General features: G+C 37.6%; 1 protein-coding gene across 1 annotated transcript in view; it reads left to right on the forward strand.

The window, feature by feature from the left end:
- LOC145767012 (conserved oligomeric Golgi complex subunit 3-like) overlaps positions 1-20,514 on the forward strand; it is a 37,640-nt gene that overhangs the window by 3,461 nt on the left and 13,665 nt on the right. Inside the window, exons 2-20 of the mRNA XM_082578743.1 lie at positions 372-512; positions 1,788-1,949; positions 2,695-2,835; positions 3,328-3,420; positions 4,019-4,147; positions 4,669-4,823; positions 5,242-5,353; positions 6,155-6,261; positions 6,598-6,737; positions 7,085-7,245; positions 7,575-7,674; positions 8,367-8,509; positions 9,343-9,456; positions 9,890-10,007; positions 10,639-10,783; positions 11,077-11,158; positions 14,763-14,841; positions 15,298-15,425; positions 16,801-16,899. Coding sequence (XP_082434869.1) covers positions 372-512; positions 1,788-1,949; positions 2,695-2,835; positions 3,328-3,420; positions 4,019-4,147; positions 4,669-4,823; positions 5,242-5,353; positions 6,155-6,261; positions 6,598-6,737; positions 7,085-7,245; positions 7,575-7,674; positions 8,367-8,509; positions 9,343-9,456; positions 9,890-10,007; positions 10,639-10,783; positions 11,077-11,158; positions 14,763-14,841; positions 15,298-15,425; positions 16,801-16,899 — 2,349 coding nt within the window. The remainder of the gene's footprint in view (positions 1-371; positions 513-1,787; positions 1,950-2,694; positions 2,836-3,327; positions 3,421-4,018; positions 4,148-4,668; positions 4,824-5,241; positions 5,354-6,154; positions 6,262-6,597; positions 6,738-7,084; positions 7,246-7,574; positions 7,675-8,366; positions 8,510-9,342; positions 9,457-9,889; positions 10,008-10,638; positions 10,784-11,076; positions 11,159-14,762; positions 14,842-15,297; positions 15,426-16,800; positions 16,900-20,514) is intronic.

The raw sequence follows: 20,514 nt of genomic DNA on the forward strand, positions 1-20,514 counted from the left end.
AATGAATACCTCTGAAACTCTATCAACCAAACCATTATGCTAGTCTGCGGTACTGAATCGTTCATTTAATTTATTTCATATCAGCAAAGTTTCGAGAAGAACTCTCACAATACCGTATCACATGGTTGCTGCAGCGACCTGCAAGCTACAATTATACGTAAACCAAATCCATGCAGTTTGTTTGTATACATATGAATTTAACTTCAGCGGGTTTAACATGATGAATTACATACACAAATATAACATAATTAAAAATAAACTCTACGTGTCGAAAACGTTAGTTTGTTTTATTTCTCTATGGTTCAACAAAGAAACTCTCTACCAAAGTTTTAACATATGAATTTATTGTCAATATTTATGTTGTGTCTTAGGTCCCTTTGGAAGAGCCTGTAAATATTGCACACAAAGTTCCTGTGAAAGGTGTCATTGTCCCAGGGTCAACAGAAGATATTCTTGCACAAGGATTTGCAAATTTGGGAATGGCCAGAGAAAAGATTGAAAATGCACAGCAAGTAAAATTGAAATTTATATATTTGTATGTGTTTAACAAATTGTAGATTGTACAAACACAAATATAAAAGGTATTTTTGCTTTGAAGAATTATGTCACTGTGCTAGCTGCAGATATGTACGTTATTATCTGAACAACTGTGTTTATGCACATTTCGACATGTAAGGTTTTGTCACTTGTTCTTACCGGTATTTATTGATTTTATAGGCTATTTGGTAACTCGTTTATCTTTGAGACCTCAATGATATCAATGAAATAATATATTTATATTCCTTATGAATTCACATCATTTTACTTTTGATAACTTTTTTCTGAACTTACAAATTTGGTTCATTCTTTGAAATATAGTGTAATCACAAAGATAATATTATGTGCTTTTTTGCAAAATTTTTAAGAGAGAGTGCGATATTTTATATTACTGTAGTTAAAATGTAATTTTTAGTGTGTTGTGCAGTTCAACAGTAGAGATATCTAAAGACGGAATGGCCCGTTTCGATGAGTCCGATCCCTATTCGGTGATTTTTTTTTGTGAATGATCGGGTACCGTAGCCTAATTAAAGTAATTATCATTGCCATTTTAGGATTAGGAGTTAGAGGTTAGGAACTCACCGAATCGGACACACTGAATCAGACTCACCGAATCGGACTCACCGAATAGTAGCAGACCCATCTAAATAAGGGGATACGAAGGCTTTTGTTATGTCTGACAATAGACTGGCTTTTGTTTATAATATCGTAAATAATTTCTGTTTATAATAAAATGGCAATTGGCATCCATAGTAGTTTAATAAATCTTGTTTATGATAACCTGCATTGCGCTATAAGCATCAGGCCTGGATATTCATTACATGCTCATGGTTACTTGTAAATTCAACTACCCATATACTTGCTTTACATCTAGCCTACTGCAAAGGCTTTGTTAAAACAGCTTACTGGTAACATTTGAACTGTCTTTCCAAACAATTATTCTTGAAATATGCGCTACGTAACATTTTGCTAACTATCTTCTGTAGCTGACTGTACCAGCTGCACTATAAAACTTTTTGAACCGCATGTTTATCACGCTACAAACTACCGCCCTGGTAGTGCCGTGAGAATAAGGCAATCGCTGCGAGCCTTCATATCCCCTTTTTTAGATATCCCTGTTCAACAGTTGCATACGTTTTTTGGTAAATTGTAATTCTTGGATTTTAAAACGTTTTGTTTAATGTGGATAAAATTTCTTATATGTAGAGTTTTTTAGCAGTTTTGCATTTGATTGCTACTTTGCATTACAGTTTTATAGCTGGTTTTCCAAGATAGAAGAACAAATGAGCGTACTAGAAGCTGAAGACTACATGGAACATGTTAAAACTCTGAAAAATTACAGAGAGTATTGTCAGCACATTATTAAAGATGTTAGTAATGCATTAGAGGCATTAGATAAACTAGAAACAGAGGTAATTTGCATATGCACTACCATATTTGTTTTTCTAATTTGTTAGCATGCTAATAATGATATGAATTGCCATTGCTATTCCTAAATTTGATTTAAATGCTGTATATTATATATTTTGATTTTATTTATGTTTTGATGCCAGGGATTTTTTCGACGAACACATGTAAATGTGATACTATCATAGAATGTGCATCACTAAATCTTAATCAAAACTCTGATGTACTCATTGATGCAAAGATTCTGTGTTGGCACTTTTACACTTTGTAAAGTTGTTGATAAATGGCTGGGCTGTGGAGTCGGAAGGATTTTGGCATGGTTGGAGTCGTTGAAAAATGGCCGACTCCGGCTTGATACAAAAATTTTACTTGCAATCTTTTTTTGAAATATTGTTTCTCGTTCTCCATATTGAGCTCTACGATTTCACCGGAAGATAGAAGTGTTTGTTATTGTTAGTTTTTATGAAAGTTGCCGTTTCAATTTCGATCACAACTTAAAGAGAAATTTAGTTTAAAAAAAAAAACGAAAAAAGAACAAAAATTAAAAAAACCCTGGCAATCCTCCAAAATCTGGCAACACTGAAGTCGAAGTCATACATTTTTTGCCCGACTCCACAGCCCCGGTAAATGTCATATTGCAGTTGGTTTTATTTTAACAAACATTAAACCGCTGACAATGACATAAATCAAACAAGGTATGTTTTCATACTGTAATATTTCTTGTATAATCTGTGTATTTTTATTTTTTAGTATGTGTTCGTGTCAACAAAAACAAACGCACTCCACGAAGCTTGTGAACAGTTGCTTGCTGACCAAACCGCTTTGATCAACACTGCTGATGCTATACAAGAAAACCTTGAATATTTTATAGAACACGATCGTATAAACACGGTAGGATATTTGCTTCTTTTGGCTGACTTGCACGTTAATTTATTATGCTGAGACGTCATGGGCGGATGGGTAATTGGGTATATATATATATAAAAATACAGTTAGACAACATTAACCTAATTACGATGCTAAACAGCATGCCTGAATTTTTTGTTATTAAAAACGAAAGACAGAGCAACATAGAAGGTCACAATTGATCAAACATGATCAATTTGTTGCAGAAAAATGATAAAATAACGTAACGGCATGCTTTTTACTATATTGTTATTCATCAAAGCAAAGCTTTTATTGCAAAATCAACATGGATAAAAAATATTATTTTCTGACGTGACATTTGGTGCCAATCCTTTTTAACGCCATTTGGTGTCAAAAAAGCACAACACATTTAAAATAATTCTAATAAACCTTACTGAACGGTATTTGACAGACTTTTGTATCCAATTCTCCTCGACTTTGTGTACCGTACTTAATGTGGCCTATATTTTTTTTTAGAAATTATCATCTCCAAATCTGCAAGTTACAGGAGACTCATTTCAAGCCATGCTTTCCAGAATAGATGAATGCATTGAGTTTATGAAAGCACATGTTAGTATTCAGAATTTAGTGCATTAAATCGTACATTCAAAAAATAGTTTGCATGATTTTTTATGATATGAGATATGAATGTTTGTACATTGTTATTTCTTTCATATAATTTATATGTTATATATACATACTGTTTGTGTGCTAAATTGTCAAAATGGATTGTTTGATTGACAAATGACAGCAGGCCGTGGTGGCGCAATTTTGAATTGAGTTGGAAGCACCGTTAATGATATGCAAGTTAGAAGTTGTGTGTCAATGCGATTTTGTGTCAATAATTTGATGCGACATAAGAAAAAATTGAAAATTCCAAAACTGTTTGTGATATAGAGAGATTGTTAAAATTACAACTGAAAACAAAAGTAACTAGACTAGTTTTCCCAAGCAGAGTTTGAAATTGCATTTATTACAAACATATCTTATGGTTTTATAGAAATGGATTTTTTTTAATCTTACAAACTTGCTCATGGACAGTGTCCTCGAAGACATCAATAGACGTTTGCAGACATTGAATGAACGTAGAAAGAACGGATTACCTGACTGGGAAGAAGATGCAACATAGTCAGATTGAGTGATTTTAAAAATCTGTTTTTTTTCACAGCCTTCTTACAAGGATTCCACTGCGTACATGGCCAAGTACAAGTCTAGCCTGTCTGCTGCGCTGGGAATGATTAAATCCTTTGTTGTAAAGTCGCTAGAGGGCACCACACAGGCGATATTGAATCGCAAAGTATGTTGTCACAGTTGTACAGAGTAACAGATGGTAATAAAACGTTTTTGAAATGTTACTGCGGCAATGATTTACTTTTCCTTGCCCAACATGAACAGGAATTGTAAGGATGAAGACGACGCCAGATCAAGCGACAGTAGTTCAAATCTCGGCGTGTGGGCTTGAGTTACTGTGGGCTTCAGTTACACCTCAAAAGGACTTACTGTGACAAGTGACAACACTTCAACAACAAGCTTCACTCTGTGGAATTTGGTGACAGGGCATGCGTCGGTGGTTTACAAGTAGTAGTAGTTTACCAAGTCTTTACAAGTATGCAAAATTGCCACGATCTAGATTCCGAAAAGTCTTTTTACTCCGAAGATAAACATTTTCCTCAATCTATAAGCAAATATAAACCGCATATTATTTGGAATATTTAACCAATTTTTAATGAGTTTTTACCCACGGCTACTCAAGTAAATACAGTTGAGAGACCAACTAGCTGTATTTTTTCCATCTGGCAGCAAATTGTTGTTTTTTAGAATGAAAATGCCACAAAAATCGCACAAGGAGACGGAGCAGTCAACACAGGATCAGATGATGCTTTCACATTGTACTACGGAAAATTCCGCACAAACGCACCCAAAGTTAAAGCTCTCATGGAACAAATTGAAGCTCGTGTGGAGAAGAATGACGAGTTGGTTGCACTTTTGTTATGCTTCATATTTCACTTTCAAAAAACTGTCTTCTATTGATCGCACAAGCTGAAGCAGTATATTGCAGTGGCGGATCCAGAGGAGGGAGATAAAAATTATTAACGATATATTTGCAAGATGTGATTAATAACACCATTGTGTTTTGTTGAAATCACCCTCCCGCCCCCCCCCCAGGACTGCTTGCTGGATCCGCCCCTGGTGTGTTGGTTCATCATTTGGTGATATAAAAAGTGTTTAGGCTATTGTTGTTCTTTTCGCGTAACTAACTGTGGAATTAAGTAAGCAATTTCAAGGTGCTAGTAAAAACCACTTTGGAATTTTGCGGTTAATGTGTGACCTTTTACCATTGGTTCGTATTGTGCGCCAAATCGACTGACCCGAACAATTGCATTATTCCAGATATCAGCACCTGTTGTCGGACATTCATCTTTGTTATTTCAATCAGCGCGAATTGCTCCTTTCTCCATCCGTCATTTCGGCCATGGCAGATCTTGTAAACATCAATAAACAGGTTTGTTTGTTTGCTCCTATATGCATTGTATTTGTTATCCCAAATCAAACATGGTAATCTCAAATTTCGATTTGTCATTTTTGACGTTATTTTTGCTTGTAGATCAATATCAAACTCCAGTTTTTCACTACTGTTTTTGGGGCATTTTCTGTAGATTAAACCTGCCTTTAGATTCGACTTCTTTGTGTAGAAAATGGCGACATTGCAGCGGATTGTTTGCTCTAATGCAGCATCACCCAATCTCGAAATGTAAATAGAGTTTTGTCATTCGACGACGTTTTAACCCTCCCAGTTTTCAACATCTTTCCGCTAGATGTAGCATTCTGTGGGTCCCCTACCCATCACTGTCATGCGATTAGAGTTCTGAGGTGTACTGTATAGCGTGCTGTTTGCTGTAGTTTATTCTTATATGTAGCCTCACTTTTGAAAACTGACATGCAGGCTAAACAGTAATTAGTAATCGGTACCTCCATTGACTACAGTAATTATGAAAAAAAAAAAAAAAAATTAGCCAATCTAGAGCACTTTAGGACACTGCACGTTATAAGAAGCACTGGAAAAACTTACAAACTGAGCTTCTAGTTCATCAAAGGCCGCATCCGCTGCGATACAAACAGACATAGTAAAACTAACGAAACGATGAAGTAGCGCTTGTTGGACCGACTTGGAAATCTGGTGGCTCACATCACCCATGCAATATGGCTCGTGACAATGAATAGTAAGGCTTCTGTCATGGAGCAATTGGAGCACCATCCTTTTCTAACGAGTTTTCAAACGTTAATTGACGTCATTTATACGAAGGATCACTGCGCATTGGTTCGTAGCGGCTGTGCCTTCATGGTCCATGTATGCGAGGATGAACACCAACTCTTCAGCCATTTCTTCTCAGCGAGCTCACCGAAGTTACAGTAAGATGCACGGTGTTATAGTAAATGTCATTTTTTGAACCGGTCTGAACCGGTTCAAAAAAACCGGTTATAAATCGGCCTACTTTTTAACCGCAGTCTGAAGTAGTGTGACGTTCACACATGACATCTGCAGTCTACACGGTATCTTTAAAAATTTATCCTGTTTTGACATTGTACGACTTACCATGGAAAGATGATGTATTTTCCCCTCTAGCAAAATCCGTCTTTTTTTTACAGCTTACATTGAATCAATGTAAAAAGAACAGAATTTGCCTGCTGCTAGGTTTGAGGCTTAGCTGAGTTCACTTGTTAAAATAAATTTCAACTTCTGATTAGCGAAATGCTGCTGCGATTATGTGGAAACTTATACGATCTTCTGCGGCCGCTCATTATTCACGTTTATCACTTGGAAACACTGGCCGAGCTTTGCAACATTCTCAAAACCGAAATGATTGACGATCACGTGCAAAATAATCGTAAGTTTCAATTTCCACACACAATTTCAACACAAAATCGAATCGTAAGTTTCAATTTCCAGGATGTTTTGCGGCTTGGTTGATATTATTAACGTATGCAAGTTTGTAAATAATGGAATATCAAAGTCAGACAAGAGATTCTTCGCACCCCCTGCCCATTTAAGGGCTGTCGAGGACTGGAGGCCTTCCTTTTTAATACTTATCCTTAGGATTTTAGTCTTAAACTTTAGTCATTAGGAAAGCATAACGCAAAAATTTTGATAAAATCAAAGTAATTGTAAAGTTTGGACTTTGAATGAAGGCCTTTGCTTAAGAAATCAAATCACAACGTTTCACGTTTGTCATAGCTGAACAACTTCAAGCTTTCCACTCCATCGCCCTTCAGATGCTGGAGGATGTCCAGGAGCGGTTGGTCTACAGAGCCAACATTTACATCAGAGACGACATCAGAGGCTACAAATTTTCTCCTGGAGACATTGCCTACCCAGAGAAATTAGAAATGATGGAGGTATGCATCTTGCCATTCGATGAAGTCTAGTCAAATACGTGATTAGACGTCTTTACACAAGTTAACTTTAAAATTCATGTCAAATCTAACTTCCTTAATTCAATTAGTGTCGGAGAGTGGAGTTTTTGTGCTTTTAGATGCAAACACGTTAAATACACGGAGCGTTATTGCATGTCAGTATAAACTGTACAGTACAAAGACCTAATTCGTTCACTTTTCCGAGTATACGGTATGACCCTACTCATAATTCTTTTCTTACACGTAATTTCACCGTCTGCTTTCACCAGCTGGGTACACTTGTCACCTGCAAATCAGTTGCTGTCTTTTAGGAAATTGCCCGAAACTTGAAGCAGTCCAAGCCTGAAGGAGACGGTTCATTCACGGAGATCAAGCTGGACGAAAGCGATCCTGGATTACCTAGTCTTGATGGTATAATTTTGCTTTTTGCCTATATTACATAACAAAAACTTCCGGAAAGCTAATCAGTCCTTTTCTTCATTACGTCTGCGGACGCTGAATCACTGTGAAAAGATACTGATTTGATGGCTGGATTTAACTTTAAGACAATACCAACAATCTCATTTGATAATGTTTATTTTAAAGTAGTGAGATTTTTTCATATGTGTTATGTTAATTCTAACTCGTTTGCACACACGCCATCTATTGCTAACTTAACAATAAGTACTTTAATTCGTTATTTTACAGTTATCAACTTTACGTAACAATATCAAAGTTTAAATGGCGCATTTCCTTTGGAAATTTAACGGTAAAAAACGCTAGGAAGATCTTTTGTTTTTTGTTTTATACGTAAAACTTTCAGAAATAATGTAAGTTATCGGTGTTTAAGCTTTGTTCTGTTGGTCGCTTGCGTACTGGATGTGATGTGAAATCTCCTCTAGCTGTTTAGAAATTTGAGGTGATTGTACAATAAGTTAATGCCAACAAACTAAGTTTTTACTCCATCCGTTTATTGTTTGGTTCTCAGAGCCTGTTCAAAATGCTTTAATCTACATAACAATTCACTTTTTTTGGTAAATTTGTCTCTAAACATAAACGTGCTTTCGATGTTAGTTAAGTTAAGTTCTTTTTTTAAATGCCATAAAATCTATCGCCCACACCAGATTCCATCACCTCAGCAAGCTCAATGCGCAAGCCACAGCAGCCGAATAAATTTCAGACCTCTCCGGCTGACATGCATGGCATGTGGTTTCCAACCGTCCGCCGTGTGCTCGTATGCCTATCCAAGTTGTACAGATGCATTGACGTAAGTTCTGTCAACGACATTAGTTTTACATTGTTCACAACGTCAAATCGTAGCAGAAGTTTAACTCAGATACTCAGCTTTGTTTTTCTATCAACTGGTTTGTCGGAAGATTGGTTCAATGTCGATTGCACAGCTGAGTGATAAGAGTCATGGTACTACGATCGAAAGGGCACCGGTTCGGCACCGCTCAAAGCATGCGGCCGTGTCGTTGGTAATGGGCCTGCATTGGTGGCTGGTAACTACTTTTAATGGATATGCTTCAAATTTTTTTACTAAAACAGCTTAAAAACTTACTACCAAGAATCAGCATCATTGTTAACCGGATTGTGCACTTATGTTATGATGGTATACACTATACACAATACATATTACTTCTATGTAATGTACCAGTGTATTTGTCGTGATAATTTGAGAAAAAAAATAAACCAGTGATTGATTGATATTAGGCTATACAATATACATGTACACCAGGACTATTAATCTATTTATGGGAAAATATAACGGCATTCACCAATTTCACCTGCAAGGCTGCAGCTTATTAGAACGAGTTGCCGCTGTGGGCCGGTGTCATGCGGCTGTCTTTGGTAGGATACTTGACACCATGCCTGAAGATGGACACGAAGATTGGAGTCTTTGTCTTTCGTCAACTTAATCTGCATTTTCCGACTTCAATTGCCAGGCGTAAGCCTGAAAACCGCAATAAAAAACTTGGTTTGATGTTTACTGCAACGTGTTATCAATTTTATCAAAAAACAACATATGGTAAACTTACGTTTAAGCCCACACTATACCGAAAGAGTTGCCTGTTCAGGAAACTCCATTGCTTTTTGCAGAAAACTATATTTCAAGGTTTGTCACAAGAGGCGCTGGAGGCTTGTGTGCAGTCGCTAGTGGTCGCCGCTAACTCGATAAAGACCAACACAAAATCGAATTCAACCGACAAAAAGGTATTAAGTAGGCGGGACATCGACGCACGAAAAACAACTTTACTGTTCGAGCAGGCTATTGTCTTTGTTATAAGTTCATATAAACATACAAAATCATGCAAATAAAAATATGATTTGGGATATGTTTACAATCTAAGTTTTTGCAGCTGACAACAGTTTTCTGCTTTTGCGCCTGTCAATAGTAGTTTGATGCTGGAAGCCCCCTTAAAATAGTTCACCAGACAACCGTTGGTGTTGGAGAGGTGTAATATTTTGGTGTCGATGCATTGCCTCGTGAGAGATAGTTCGACTGCTTTTCTTAATGTAGCTCAAGATTTATGAAGCTGCCGATTGAGGTGAATACACAGCATCAGTGTGTCGCAATTCTCCAGTAATTTTGTTGAACTTATTTTTCTGACTGGATTTTTCAATTTGAAGACTTCTTTCTGTCCAGGTCATTGATGGTCAATTATTTCTCATCAAGCATCTCCTCATCCTCCGGGAGCAGATTGCTCCATTCCACGCCGAGTTTGCCATCAAAGAAACTCAGTTGGACTTCAGTCGAACGAAAGGTTGGAAATTTTATATCATTTTTAAAAGCTCGGTATGGTTGCAGGTTATCTTCAAGACGTTACCGCTTTTCGCATACTGCCGAAGCTTAGGAGATGCAAAGTATTCATACATCGTCACAGTTATGAAATAAAATTGTTTGTATTTTACTGTCTTGTGAAAACCAACACGCTGCAAACGTGCCTCTGGGTCATCAGTCCAAAATTGAAATCGAAATTTACTTCCGTAGCCCCGCTTGGGCGGCATCACAGCAGGGGTTTCGGCGAGTGCAGGCATGTGTCTCCACATTCATATGACCAAAACATGGCTACACTGGTTCTATTGATATGCTTCTGTGACGTCATGGCAGCACAAATATAGCAGCTACGCTACAACAACAAAATTTAAGGTTAATATAATTAACAATTTTAATTCAAACATAACAACATCATATACGGTTTGAAAGAATGAATTAAGCTTTTTTGTTTCCACAGATCTCTTTTCAGACAATATACTGTATGCAGTATGCAATAAATTGGTAGTTAGAAATTAAGTGTATGAAGTATATTGTCGCAGTAAATTGACTAAAATTCATTTGTAACTTTTATTCTATACACTTCTATTCGTGCATTATAATTTTTCGCTACTTTTCAGACGCCGCTTTTCGCTTCGTGCTTGAACCGAAATCTATTTCTAATTTGCTCAAAGTGAATTCCAACAACTCCCTGCTGCAGCTTCTCTATGAAGGCACGCCCGAAGTTAAAGAGTATTATATTGACAGCAAGAAAGATGTTGACAGGTTGGGTGTAAATTTGTTTAGGAACATTTAAGTTAAAAAACTGTTGTGTATTGATGTATTGTTTGCATTTTGCTTGGACCTGGTGTTATAACAACTCCCTTGACAACAAAATCCATCAATCAACGTCTCAGACGTTGAATCTTAGTCAAAATGACAGATTTTTCTGCCTGGGTCAAACGACTTTGTTATGTAACTTATTGACAGCGAGAAAAACATAACGAACATACTTCGTTTCTGAGTCAAGATCTCAGCCAATGGAATTTCGGGTCTAATACGCTTGCCTTCTGTTTCAGGCAACTCAAAGTGGTTTGCGAGGAATTCATACAACATCAAACGGATAAGATCCTGACTCCACTGACAGCATTTTTGCAAAAGGTTTTCACGTGTTACAAATATTTATAAAATTACTTCACAATGTAGATGCTAACGATTTGTTTTAGCCTGGTGCTGCGAGTTTGCTGTGGCAGTAGCGGTACGCACTAGCGTTTGGAGCACAGTTCCCAAGTCATGTGCTATGATGATCATATAGCATCATAGCACATCAACTGTGTTCCGAAAGCTAGTGCAAACCGCTACTACCACAGCAAACTCGCAGCATCAGGCTGCGAGTTCGTTAGCTCGTTAGCATCTACTTAGATCGTTAGCATCTACACTGTGAAGTAAGCAACGATCATGCTGCTGAAAAGGAAACTCAAATTGTTGAATTTATGAGATTGTCAGAAGTTATCTGAAACGACAGCGGCAACAGCTCTGGACAGCAAATCAACCATATCCATTGGTTTGCTGTCTGGGGCTGTTGTCTTCGTCATTGCTAAGGTGTCATGTTGAGAGCAATGTCCTTTAAGGCCGTTTTAACTTATCGAGGTGAGTTGATACATAGAATGTTTATCATAGAACAGAAAAACCCGACATCTTTGTGGACTTTCACCTGCTCGATGCCGGCGATGGTTTAGTCAGCGGATAGAATGCCTGACTTTGCGTATCGGCATTTAAGATTAAAAAAGCACTGAATTTCACATCTGCTCAGCACTCATGGAATGAATGTAAAATAATGATGAAGGCTGCATTATGTCTCCGTTGCGCTGTCTGGTTTACGAAGCGTTGAGAGCAATGCGCATCTTGGATGGATAATTATAAGAACACACATTATTAGTTTGATTGCTTGTGTAGATTAGGGCAGGTCGATTTTATACTTTTTTTGGAATATTAAAGTGAATAATGTACCGGTAGTTAGATTTAGTTAAAAAACTCACTTCTGTGAAATATCAGCCATATCGGATGAGAAACGGGTTGCGGAAATTGATTTGAATTTTTTTCAATATTTGAAAGAAAATTGCATTACCGCTAGATGGCGCAAAACCAACTTCAAAAATGGCTGCTTATTTTTCGTTTAAACTGCTTTGACTCAATCCTTCGGGAACTCAAAATGAAAACTTTTATGTTCAGGCGTACTCTTCGAAGTAAAAAATTAATAAAAATGAAACAAATATTCAGTATATACGCGAACTACAGTGAGTGAAAGTTGGTTAGGCTACTGAGCTACTACAGCTTGGACTGCAAGTCGTCGTAAGAGTGACGATAATGACCTTAAGACGGAAACGGCCGGCGCGTATTTCTACTGAGAGCTTTGGCAACAATTGTTTTGTGACGATTTTCGAAACCGTAGGAAACTTGCGAAGCTTCCGAAACCAGTTTTACGCATCTCTCCACACTTTGCGAATGTGAAGGTCCATCAGAAATGTTCAGTTTTCAATCGTTGTCAACGAATGATTGAAGGTCCTAATTTGAAACTTCCTGTGTCAGTGGTGGGTTTGGGCTTTCAAGATCGTTGATATCAATTAACTCTTGCCACTCGTTTGCATTCCAGTTGACTAATGGAATCTTTTTTGCTGCCCTGTGCTCGCTAGAAAAATACAAAAATAAGTTAGCGACTGCTAAAATTTTTACTATCCACGCCAAGAAAAAATCAGTTCAGATTTTGCTGCTGTCTGTAATTTTTCGCCGATAACTTTGGTTTTTGCTTTGGCTCGATCCAGTTTGGACTTATTCATTAAAATGTGACGGAGATCAATTTCCGGTCTCAAAAAATGTTTTGTGTCATGTAATAATGCATTGCCAAGCAATGATACAGTCACTCCTCACAAGCTCTAAACGGAAAAAAGGAAATTTTACGGTGCTGTATTTGCAGGCCGGCACTCTTGCTTGTCCTAAAATAAAACATGATGACATTAAAAAAAAAGTAACTTACGGTAATAATAAATCTGTGATACAACTCAAATGTTACCGGCCTAAATTATAAACATTCAAACATCAGGGATTTATGGCAAACAAAGGTAAAATACCGTAGTTTCGGTATGTAAATTTTTAGGTTACTTATACTCTTTGTGCACTGAGACTGAGCTTATTAAAAAACATCAATATGATGCACGTGTTGATTTTTTCATTGTGGTACCAATTCATATTATGTAACCTATCACTTTCAATCCACTAAATAAATCGTGCTTACCTTGTCTGACGCCGAACCTGACGTGCTTGAGCTACTTATCCATTCGGGTAATTCTGATGGTCCAGGTATGTCGCCTTCCTCCTCGTGGAAGTCATGGGGAAGTTTTTGTAGCCATTCTTCATTATTTTGTGCTTTAGAAACTGCTGATCGATCAATCAATAACATTTGAAAGATACCTTTAGGACCAATTTTTAGCGTTTAATCTATCAGATTAACTCTTTCTTCCAATGGAATTTTGGCATTTGCAGAGAATCCACAGAGAATGTGCTCTTTCTTGCAATCCAATAGCTTGCAGTTGACTCGAGTATCCCTGCATGCCACAACTTCCAGCGAACAAATACATGTCCAGATTAGCTTTTGCTGAGCCTTTTGCGTGTATGCAGTTTATATTCTTAACCAATTTCACTAAATCTTTAATTTTTCTGTTGATGGCTTTGTCAGACATCAAACGTAGGCGAGGATTTAGCTTACTGCCTGCCAGATAGGCTACTAATTAAATCCTCGCTGATGCGCAAAACAATACCCCAAATATTTCTTTTAATTTTAGCATTGTTAAGGTGGTAATAATATTGAATTAGTTGTTTATAAGTGCTAGGTTCCGTTTTAGCAAGCTCGCAAGGGCCTCTTCCATGATGCTGTTCACTTTGTCGTGTTGGACGCGGATTTTCTTTTGGCATATTTCAATAAGAGTTTGTAAACAAGAAAGTTTATCACATACTAGCTGAAATTAAATAAGATTTAAAAAAAAATTTATTTAGATCAACTGATTCACTGGCTTGTCAAATCATTGCTCAAAAACGATCTATTATATTCATGTAAGAAGCACATCTCCAATCCTGTAATGATAAGCTGATTAGGTTACGGTACTCAAGCTAATGAATAGCCTAAATATATAGAGACGCGTCAGGCTTATAACAAGCACTAGACCTACAGTCTATCACTGAATTAAGTGCTTAATTTCAATTCGAGCTAAACAACAACTTTTTCACTGTTCAGGTCTCCTATTCTTATAAAATTCCGCTAACTTACTGTGATTAGGCAAGCCTACATCATCTATAAAGTATGGAGAAAGTCATCGCGCGTTTGCGGCTGTTATGACGACTTCCGCTAACGGCGCTACATATTCGCGCTTTTCAAAAAAAACGCGGGGAGCAACTTTTAAGAATTTAATCGTATTTCCGCAAGCGATCGTTGCACTTTACTTATTTTTTTTACTTGCGAAAGATGTTTTTCACTTATTGGCAACTACCGGTACTTTATTCCATATCAAATTTTAAAATCGACCTGCCCTAGTGTAGATGCTTGATCGACTGCCTCGTCACCGTTGCCACTCAGACAGCAAATCAACCGTTTTTTACATGATTCAACGTCTGCAACGGTTGATTTGCTGTCTGGGCTGGGTTAACGGTTTCAGGTTTGCGCTATTGTCGCATGAACCACAAAGCAAACTTTCACCATTATTTGAATATTTAGGCGTCACATCTTTTAAACATGAGCACTGAAGATGGCGGCCACAAGACATCACTCAGGCAACAACAATTCGCAACACCAGGTATCCATGTTAAGAATATACTTGGAAAGCTGCTTTAGTCTAATCCAATCTTGCTTGATGCTGTAGCAGCCTACGTCAAAATATTTTTGTATGCTGCCACACCTTAGGAAAAAAAAAATCTCTTCTTCGATGGGTATGAGACAACTGCGCTGTGTCAATCTTTTCCCAATCAAAGGAATTATGTTGACATTGTTGAGGTGGTGTCTGTTTTTAGCTAAAGCCCAGTAAAGTCTTTCGGTATTGCATTTCTATGTCTTTCCGTTGCCACTTAGCCTGACCTCAATCCTCGCGTTTCGGGAGAGAATCTTTTGTAAACTCAATTTTTTTGGTTAATTTGTCAAACAAAAGGTTTAGTTTTGTCAACAGATCGCACCTATCCGGGTATTTAGTGTTTTTTTCAAGTTTTTGTGTTAATGTTTGTTTGTTTAGTTATTGCTTTTTTTTTCTTCAATTCAGAAATGCTCCACAATTTAGTTGGGCAAGTCTACAGAGATTTGAAGCTCAACGTCAAAAAGACCGCTGCTAGCATGGGGCTTTACCTGGCCAACAGAGAAACCGAAAACATATTATTTAAACCTATCAAGGTAATTTGTATTACTGGCCTGCCTTTTTTACTAACTTACATGTAGCAGTAGTTTTGCGTGTCGAGAAAGGCAATCTCGAATGCATGATTTCGTGCGCTCGCTACCGAGCGCCAGCAGGCATATTACTGTTCCGTTGGAGGGCGTTGACGTATGCTATGAAAGTTAAGCACCTTTGCGTATGTCAGTTGCTGCATTTCAAAATTTTCATTGACGTTTAATTTGTTCCAGTGTGAGAGTGTTCATTGCTAAAGACAATGTAGTTACCCTGTTTGGTTTCAAACCGCAAATTCTTTGAAAATGTCTTAAAAATTTTCAAGTCATTTGCATTCAAACATTTCTGCAACAGATGATTGAGTTGTTTTTAATCAATTCACTGCTTAATAATTTCCATTCGGTTGAATTTCTAGCTTCTGAAAACTCCTTGCATTATTGGAATACGAACGCAACTTTAATCTTATTGGTCACTGACCAAGCTTTGGTGATATTTGCTTTCATTTCATCCATCAATATTATGAATATTTGTGTCAATATTTCCTTTTTGATAACAGCACAATGAACACATAGACACAATAATACTACTATTTGCTGCACCTTTAAGCCGTAGATCAGAATCCAATAAAATTGATTGGGTTTTGCTAGTTTGCTGTACTAAGTTATTAATTATTGTTCGAATGCGCTCTGCTCATTTTTATGTTTGGATTATTTTCATTATTATCTATTGTGAAACGTGATTGACTGTCAAATTGTTCTAACTGAAAAAAAAGAAGTAAATTTTTCATTTCTAAGCGCTTGGTACTGTAGATGCAATAATTCCTCAATCGTTTTTAATGACTGTGAACATTGAAATAACGTCGTCATTTTAGTTGTTAAACTAGCTTGAAATACACGTTTCGGCTTTTCTACATCACTTCATTCGCGAGCCTAATAACAAACGAGTTACCAACGAGTGTGGCAATGAACTGAGAAAGGTGGCAGGCTCTTGTTAGGTTTAAAATGCCTGGATAGTTGTTTGAGTAGCGAGATACACGTTGACTGCCAGCACAATCATAAAACCACAACAAAGAAATAAATGATACAAACACAACAAGAGATGTTGCTGTTTGAACTCTCGGGTCAGAAATGTTTTTTTCCTGTTTTGACCATCTCATTTCAAAAGCGAAGCGTTTTAATGCTTTAATATGCAACGTATTCCTAATTTAACTGAAAAATATCGAATAAATTTGCAATGAAACACCTTGCCACTGCATTGACTGCAGCAGTATAAATTGACTTTTATTGAAAATGCTTTGGTTTTACTGTCAATGAATCAATCCAGCTTGAATATTTTCCAGCTCATTCATAATCGAAATTCATGTTCAACATCGCTACATTGCAGCTTCACGTCCAACATTCATTTCAACAACTCCACTCTCTCCTGCTGGACAACTACACAGAAGAAGACCGAGCCATCATAGCAGCACCAAGCGCAGACCAGGTATGTGCACTTGTGCAGCCATTTTATATACCCAGCCAGCAAAGGTTGCAGTTTTTGTATCGTACGTCCGTAGATAGTAGGCTACGATGTACGTACAACGTCGCTGGACGTTGAAACGATGTAAAAACGGCAATTTTGCTAGCTGGGTAGATCCTTTGGTCCAAGTTCAAAACAACTATCGTCTGTTTTGCTGAGTAATGTAAAAGATTAAACGACACTCCAAAGGACCTGAGTTCGACACCGATCGTGAGCACGCGGCTGTAATTATAAAGACAATGACATGCTTAAGGTAGGCACGAAGATTGACTTCTTATTGTTCTAATCAATCAATCAGCAGGCAGATCCCTGTGAGCTACAAGTCCCAAGACAAGATGAAATAAGTTTCTGGGCAGCCGATTTGTAGCAAGAATTGACAGCGATAGACACGTGTTTCGCCCATGAGGCTGGGCTCATCAGTATCGCACCGTACCGCTTTACCAGTCAGTTTAACTCTTATCTTTGTGGAAAGAAAAGAGCCAACAAAAACAAGATGAAATAATGTTTTTTTGACATGCTGTCAATAACCTCGCCTGACTACAATAAGCACGACGAGAAATAGACATATTCTGATTAATAGATGGCGGAGATTGCTCAGACGCGCGCAATCCTACACGCAGTATCAGAATCTAACTAGGAATAATGAGAACCACCTGCATTCCAGACTGTTGAAGTTGAAAATGTTTAAAAACCCGTAGAGTCCAAGAAAAAAAAATCAGAATTTTTATCAGAAAGGTACCAACACTGATTATTTAGCTGTAAAACTTGTTGCAAATTTGCAACATTGGGCTATAAAGGGTCAATTGAATTTATTTTTTGTTTCATTTTCTTCAAAAAATTTCTTCGTTCTACTCTTTCAAAGTCATGTGCTTCCCTAAAATTTTTGTTGCATGTATGCAACAGGGCGCTACAGGGTTAAAATGGCTAGTAAAGTTGTGTTCAAACAGTGATGATTGAAGCGACGTCCCCAATTTTAGATCGCGGATAAAAATAAATCTTGATTCCATGATCGTTTCTTACCTAGTTTTACCCCCTTGTTAGATGAAGTTTTGTCTATTTTTGTTTAATTTTTTGCCGTACATTCACTTGACATTCTTTGTACAGTGCCAACAACGACAGGATTTAATTACTTATTTGCAAAGTTTCCTCTTCCCGCCATTATCAAGTAAACCTTTTCAACCAGCCAAAAATTTGCTTTTTAATAAAATGTTAATCTCGCGAAGCGGTTAGCGAATGCAAATCGATGACGTAGCCTGATTTGTATCTGATGCTTCAAATTGTCTCAACATCTCGCCCAAGGAACTGACAGGTTGATGCATGAAAATGCTGAAAATAGCAAACCAGGAATCCGAGAAACTTTATTGGAAAATTATTTGTAACTTTCGCGAAATTAATCGAATTTTTTTAACCGCACTGCTGAGAAAGAAGTTAGATAGATTAGAAACGTACGATGTCAGATGGTTCTTAAAATTAGTATTTTTTGCATTGATTCTACGTTTGCAAACGTCGAACCAACTACTTTATTCAAAAATGCATTGCTGAGAACATTCCATTTGTTAATTGTCAGAACAACCTGCATTTTCTGTTTTTGTCAAAATTCTTTGGGATTTTTGCTTCAAGTAATGCACGCAAACTCCCTTTCTCTTTTTGGCTAAACACGTCATTCTGACGATGTAAGGACGTCATCGACTTTTTAAAAGACCCATTAAACGCTGTGACTCGGTTGTCTACGAACGCAGCAGGCCCATGGTCGTAAAGAAGGCTGTTGGAACTGGCGCCTGTTTCTTGGCAACATTCCTTCCAAGCTCAACCAATGTATTATTTGTTCGGGTAGTCCTTGTGTTTACATGCAACGGCTGATTTATCGTGACAGCCAAGTGCTCTTTCGAGTGCCTGGCATATGGCCGATGCGGTCTTGCTTAGTGTTTGCTTGTTTCTTTATTTTTTCGTCTCTTTGCATCGAATCAGCGACTGGCGTTGTTCGATCGAAGACTTTGACTGCAAATAAAGACATCGGATCGATGTCAATTGACAAAATCAATCTTCAGCAAAGCAAATATTGAACTTATTCAGAGAAACAGAATTGTTCTCATGACGTTTGGTTTGATTAAAGGATGACATGTTGTCTATCAAAGGTGATATATTTATATAGACTTAATACCTCCTTGTAGGATGACAAATGATATATCTCCATGCGGCTAGGGTCTTCGGTAGGAAAGCTCTGAAGCAGTGGTAATAGAGTATTCAGATAGCGGCAAGATTTTTGCTGCCACGAATTTATAACAATACAGAATTAAACAAGATTTAATGCCCATCTCTATCAAGCTTTTTGTTCCCGCTGTGATTCAATGCGAGGCTTCACTTGTGTACGAGAGTGTCTTGTTAACGAACCCGCGCGAAAAATATCTACCAGCGACGTAGAAAGCAAACAGACATTCAACTGCTTCTGGTCTCTCACTCAACCTTGAAAGTAAATCAAGGAGCTAACCGAACTTTTTTTTACTTTTTCAACTTGAAAGCAAATGTTCTCTGTTCTCAACTTAGCTGATCAAGACGACGAGTGCGCAGAAGTAGTGTAAACTTCATATCCCACATGAAACAACGGGCAGAATATAAAACCTTTTCTGCTAAACTACGGCTTCAAGGGATTCATCGTGTGTTGTGACTCAGTTCTAACCAGTGGCGGCTCGTGCCATGGGGCTGCAGGGCTGCAGCCCCCCCTGAAAGAAAGAGAAAAAAGGGAAGATATGTTTTCCTCTGTGTTTGTCCGACCCGATTACTTTTTTCACTTATGGATTGCGGATTGAAAATTAAAATATTTAAAAATTTGTTTGGAAACATGGCTTTGGGACAACATTCTTTGCAGCCCCAGATTTTGGATTTCAAGTGCTCTGATTGGCTAAAAAATATCCTTGAAGCTCCACCTCTTTTGGTATTTTACAGAATACATAACAGCAATTTTTGAATCTGTTGGGGCTGCATGGAAAACAGCCCCCCCCCTAACCGAATAATTCTACAGACTTTTTAAAGTTAAGTTTTGTTTCGCAGAGTAGCGATGAGACATGACTGTAAATGTGATAGCTGTAGGATTAGGGTATTCAACAGGTTATAGGATGTACCGGTACTAGGGCAAGAAAACAACAGTGCTAGGACAAGAAACAATAGTGCTAGGACAAGAAACAATAACTTACACTGGATCTCGAACCTCAATCGTCTTAGGCTACTGTGTGACTGTGATGTGCAGTCTGACCATAAAAAGAGCTCAACACCTGCTCTCCTGGGCCACATCGAAACCTGCTTTTGCCTGAGGATGGGTTTCTTTTATGTCCGGTTTTCTTTATCCATCCTATTATTGTTATTACAAAGTGGCTATTTTTACACACTTGTTGCCATAGTTACAATCAGGTGTTGCCAGAGTTAGGATTAAAGTTAGGTAGGGTTAATTAAGGTAAGGGTTAGAGTTAGGAATAAGGTTAGGGTTTTGATCTTTGCCCAGTTTTGATCTTTGCATGTGACTCCATGCTGCTGAGGGTTGGTATAGTATTTTCTAGGGCAAGGAACGATAATTGTTTCCACTCA

Source organism: Aplidium turbinatum, chromosome 3 (assembly GCF_918807975.1).
Source record: "Aplidium turbinatum chromosome 3, kaAplTurb1.1, whole genome shotgun sequence".
NCBI lineage: Eukaryota > Metazoa > Chordata > Ascidiacea > Aplousobranchia > Polyclinidae > Aplidium > Aplidium turbinatum.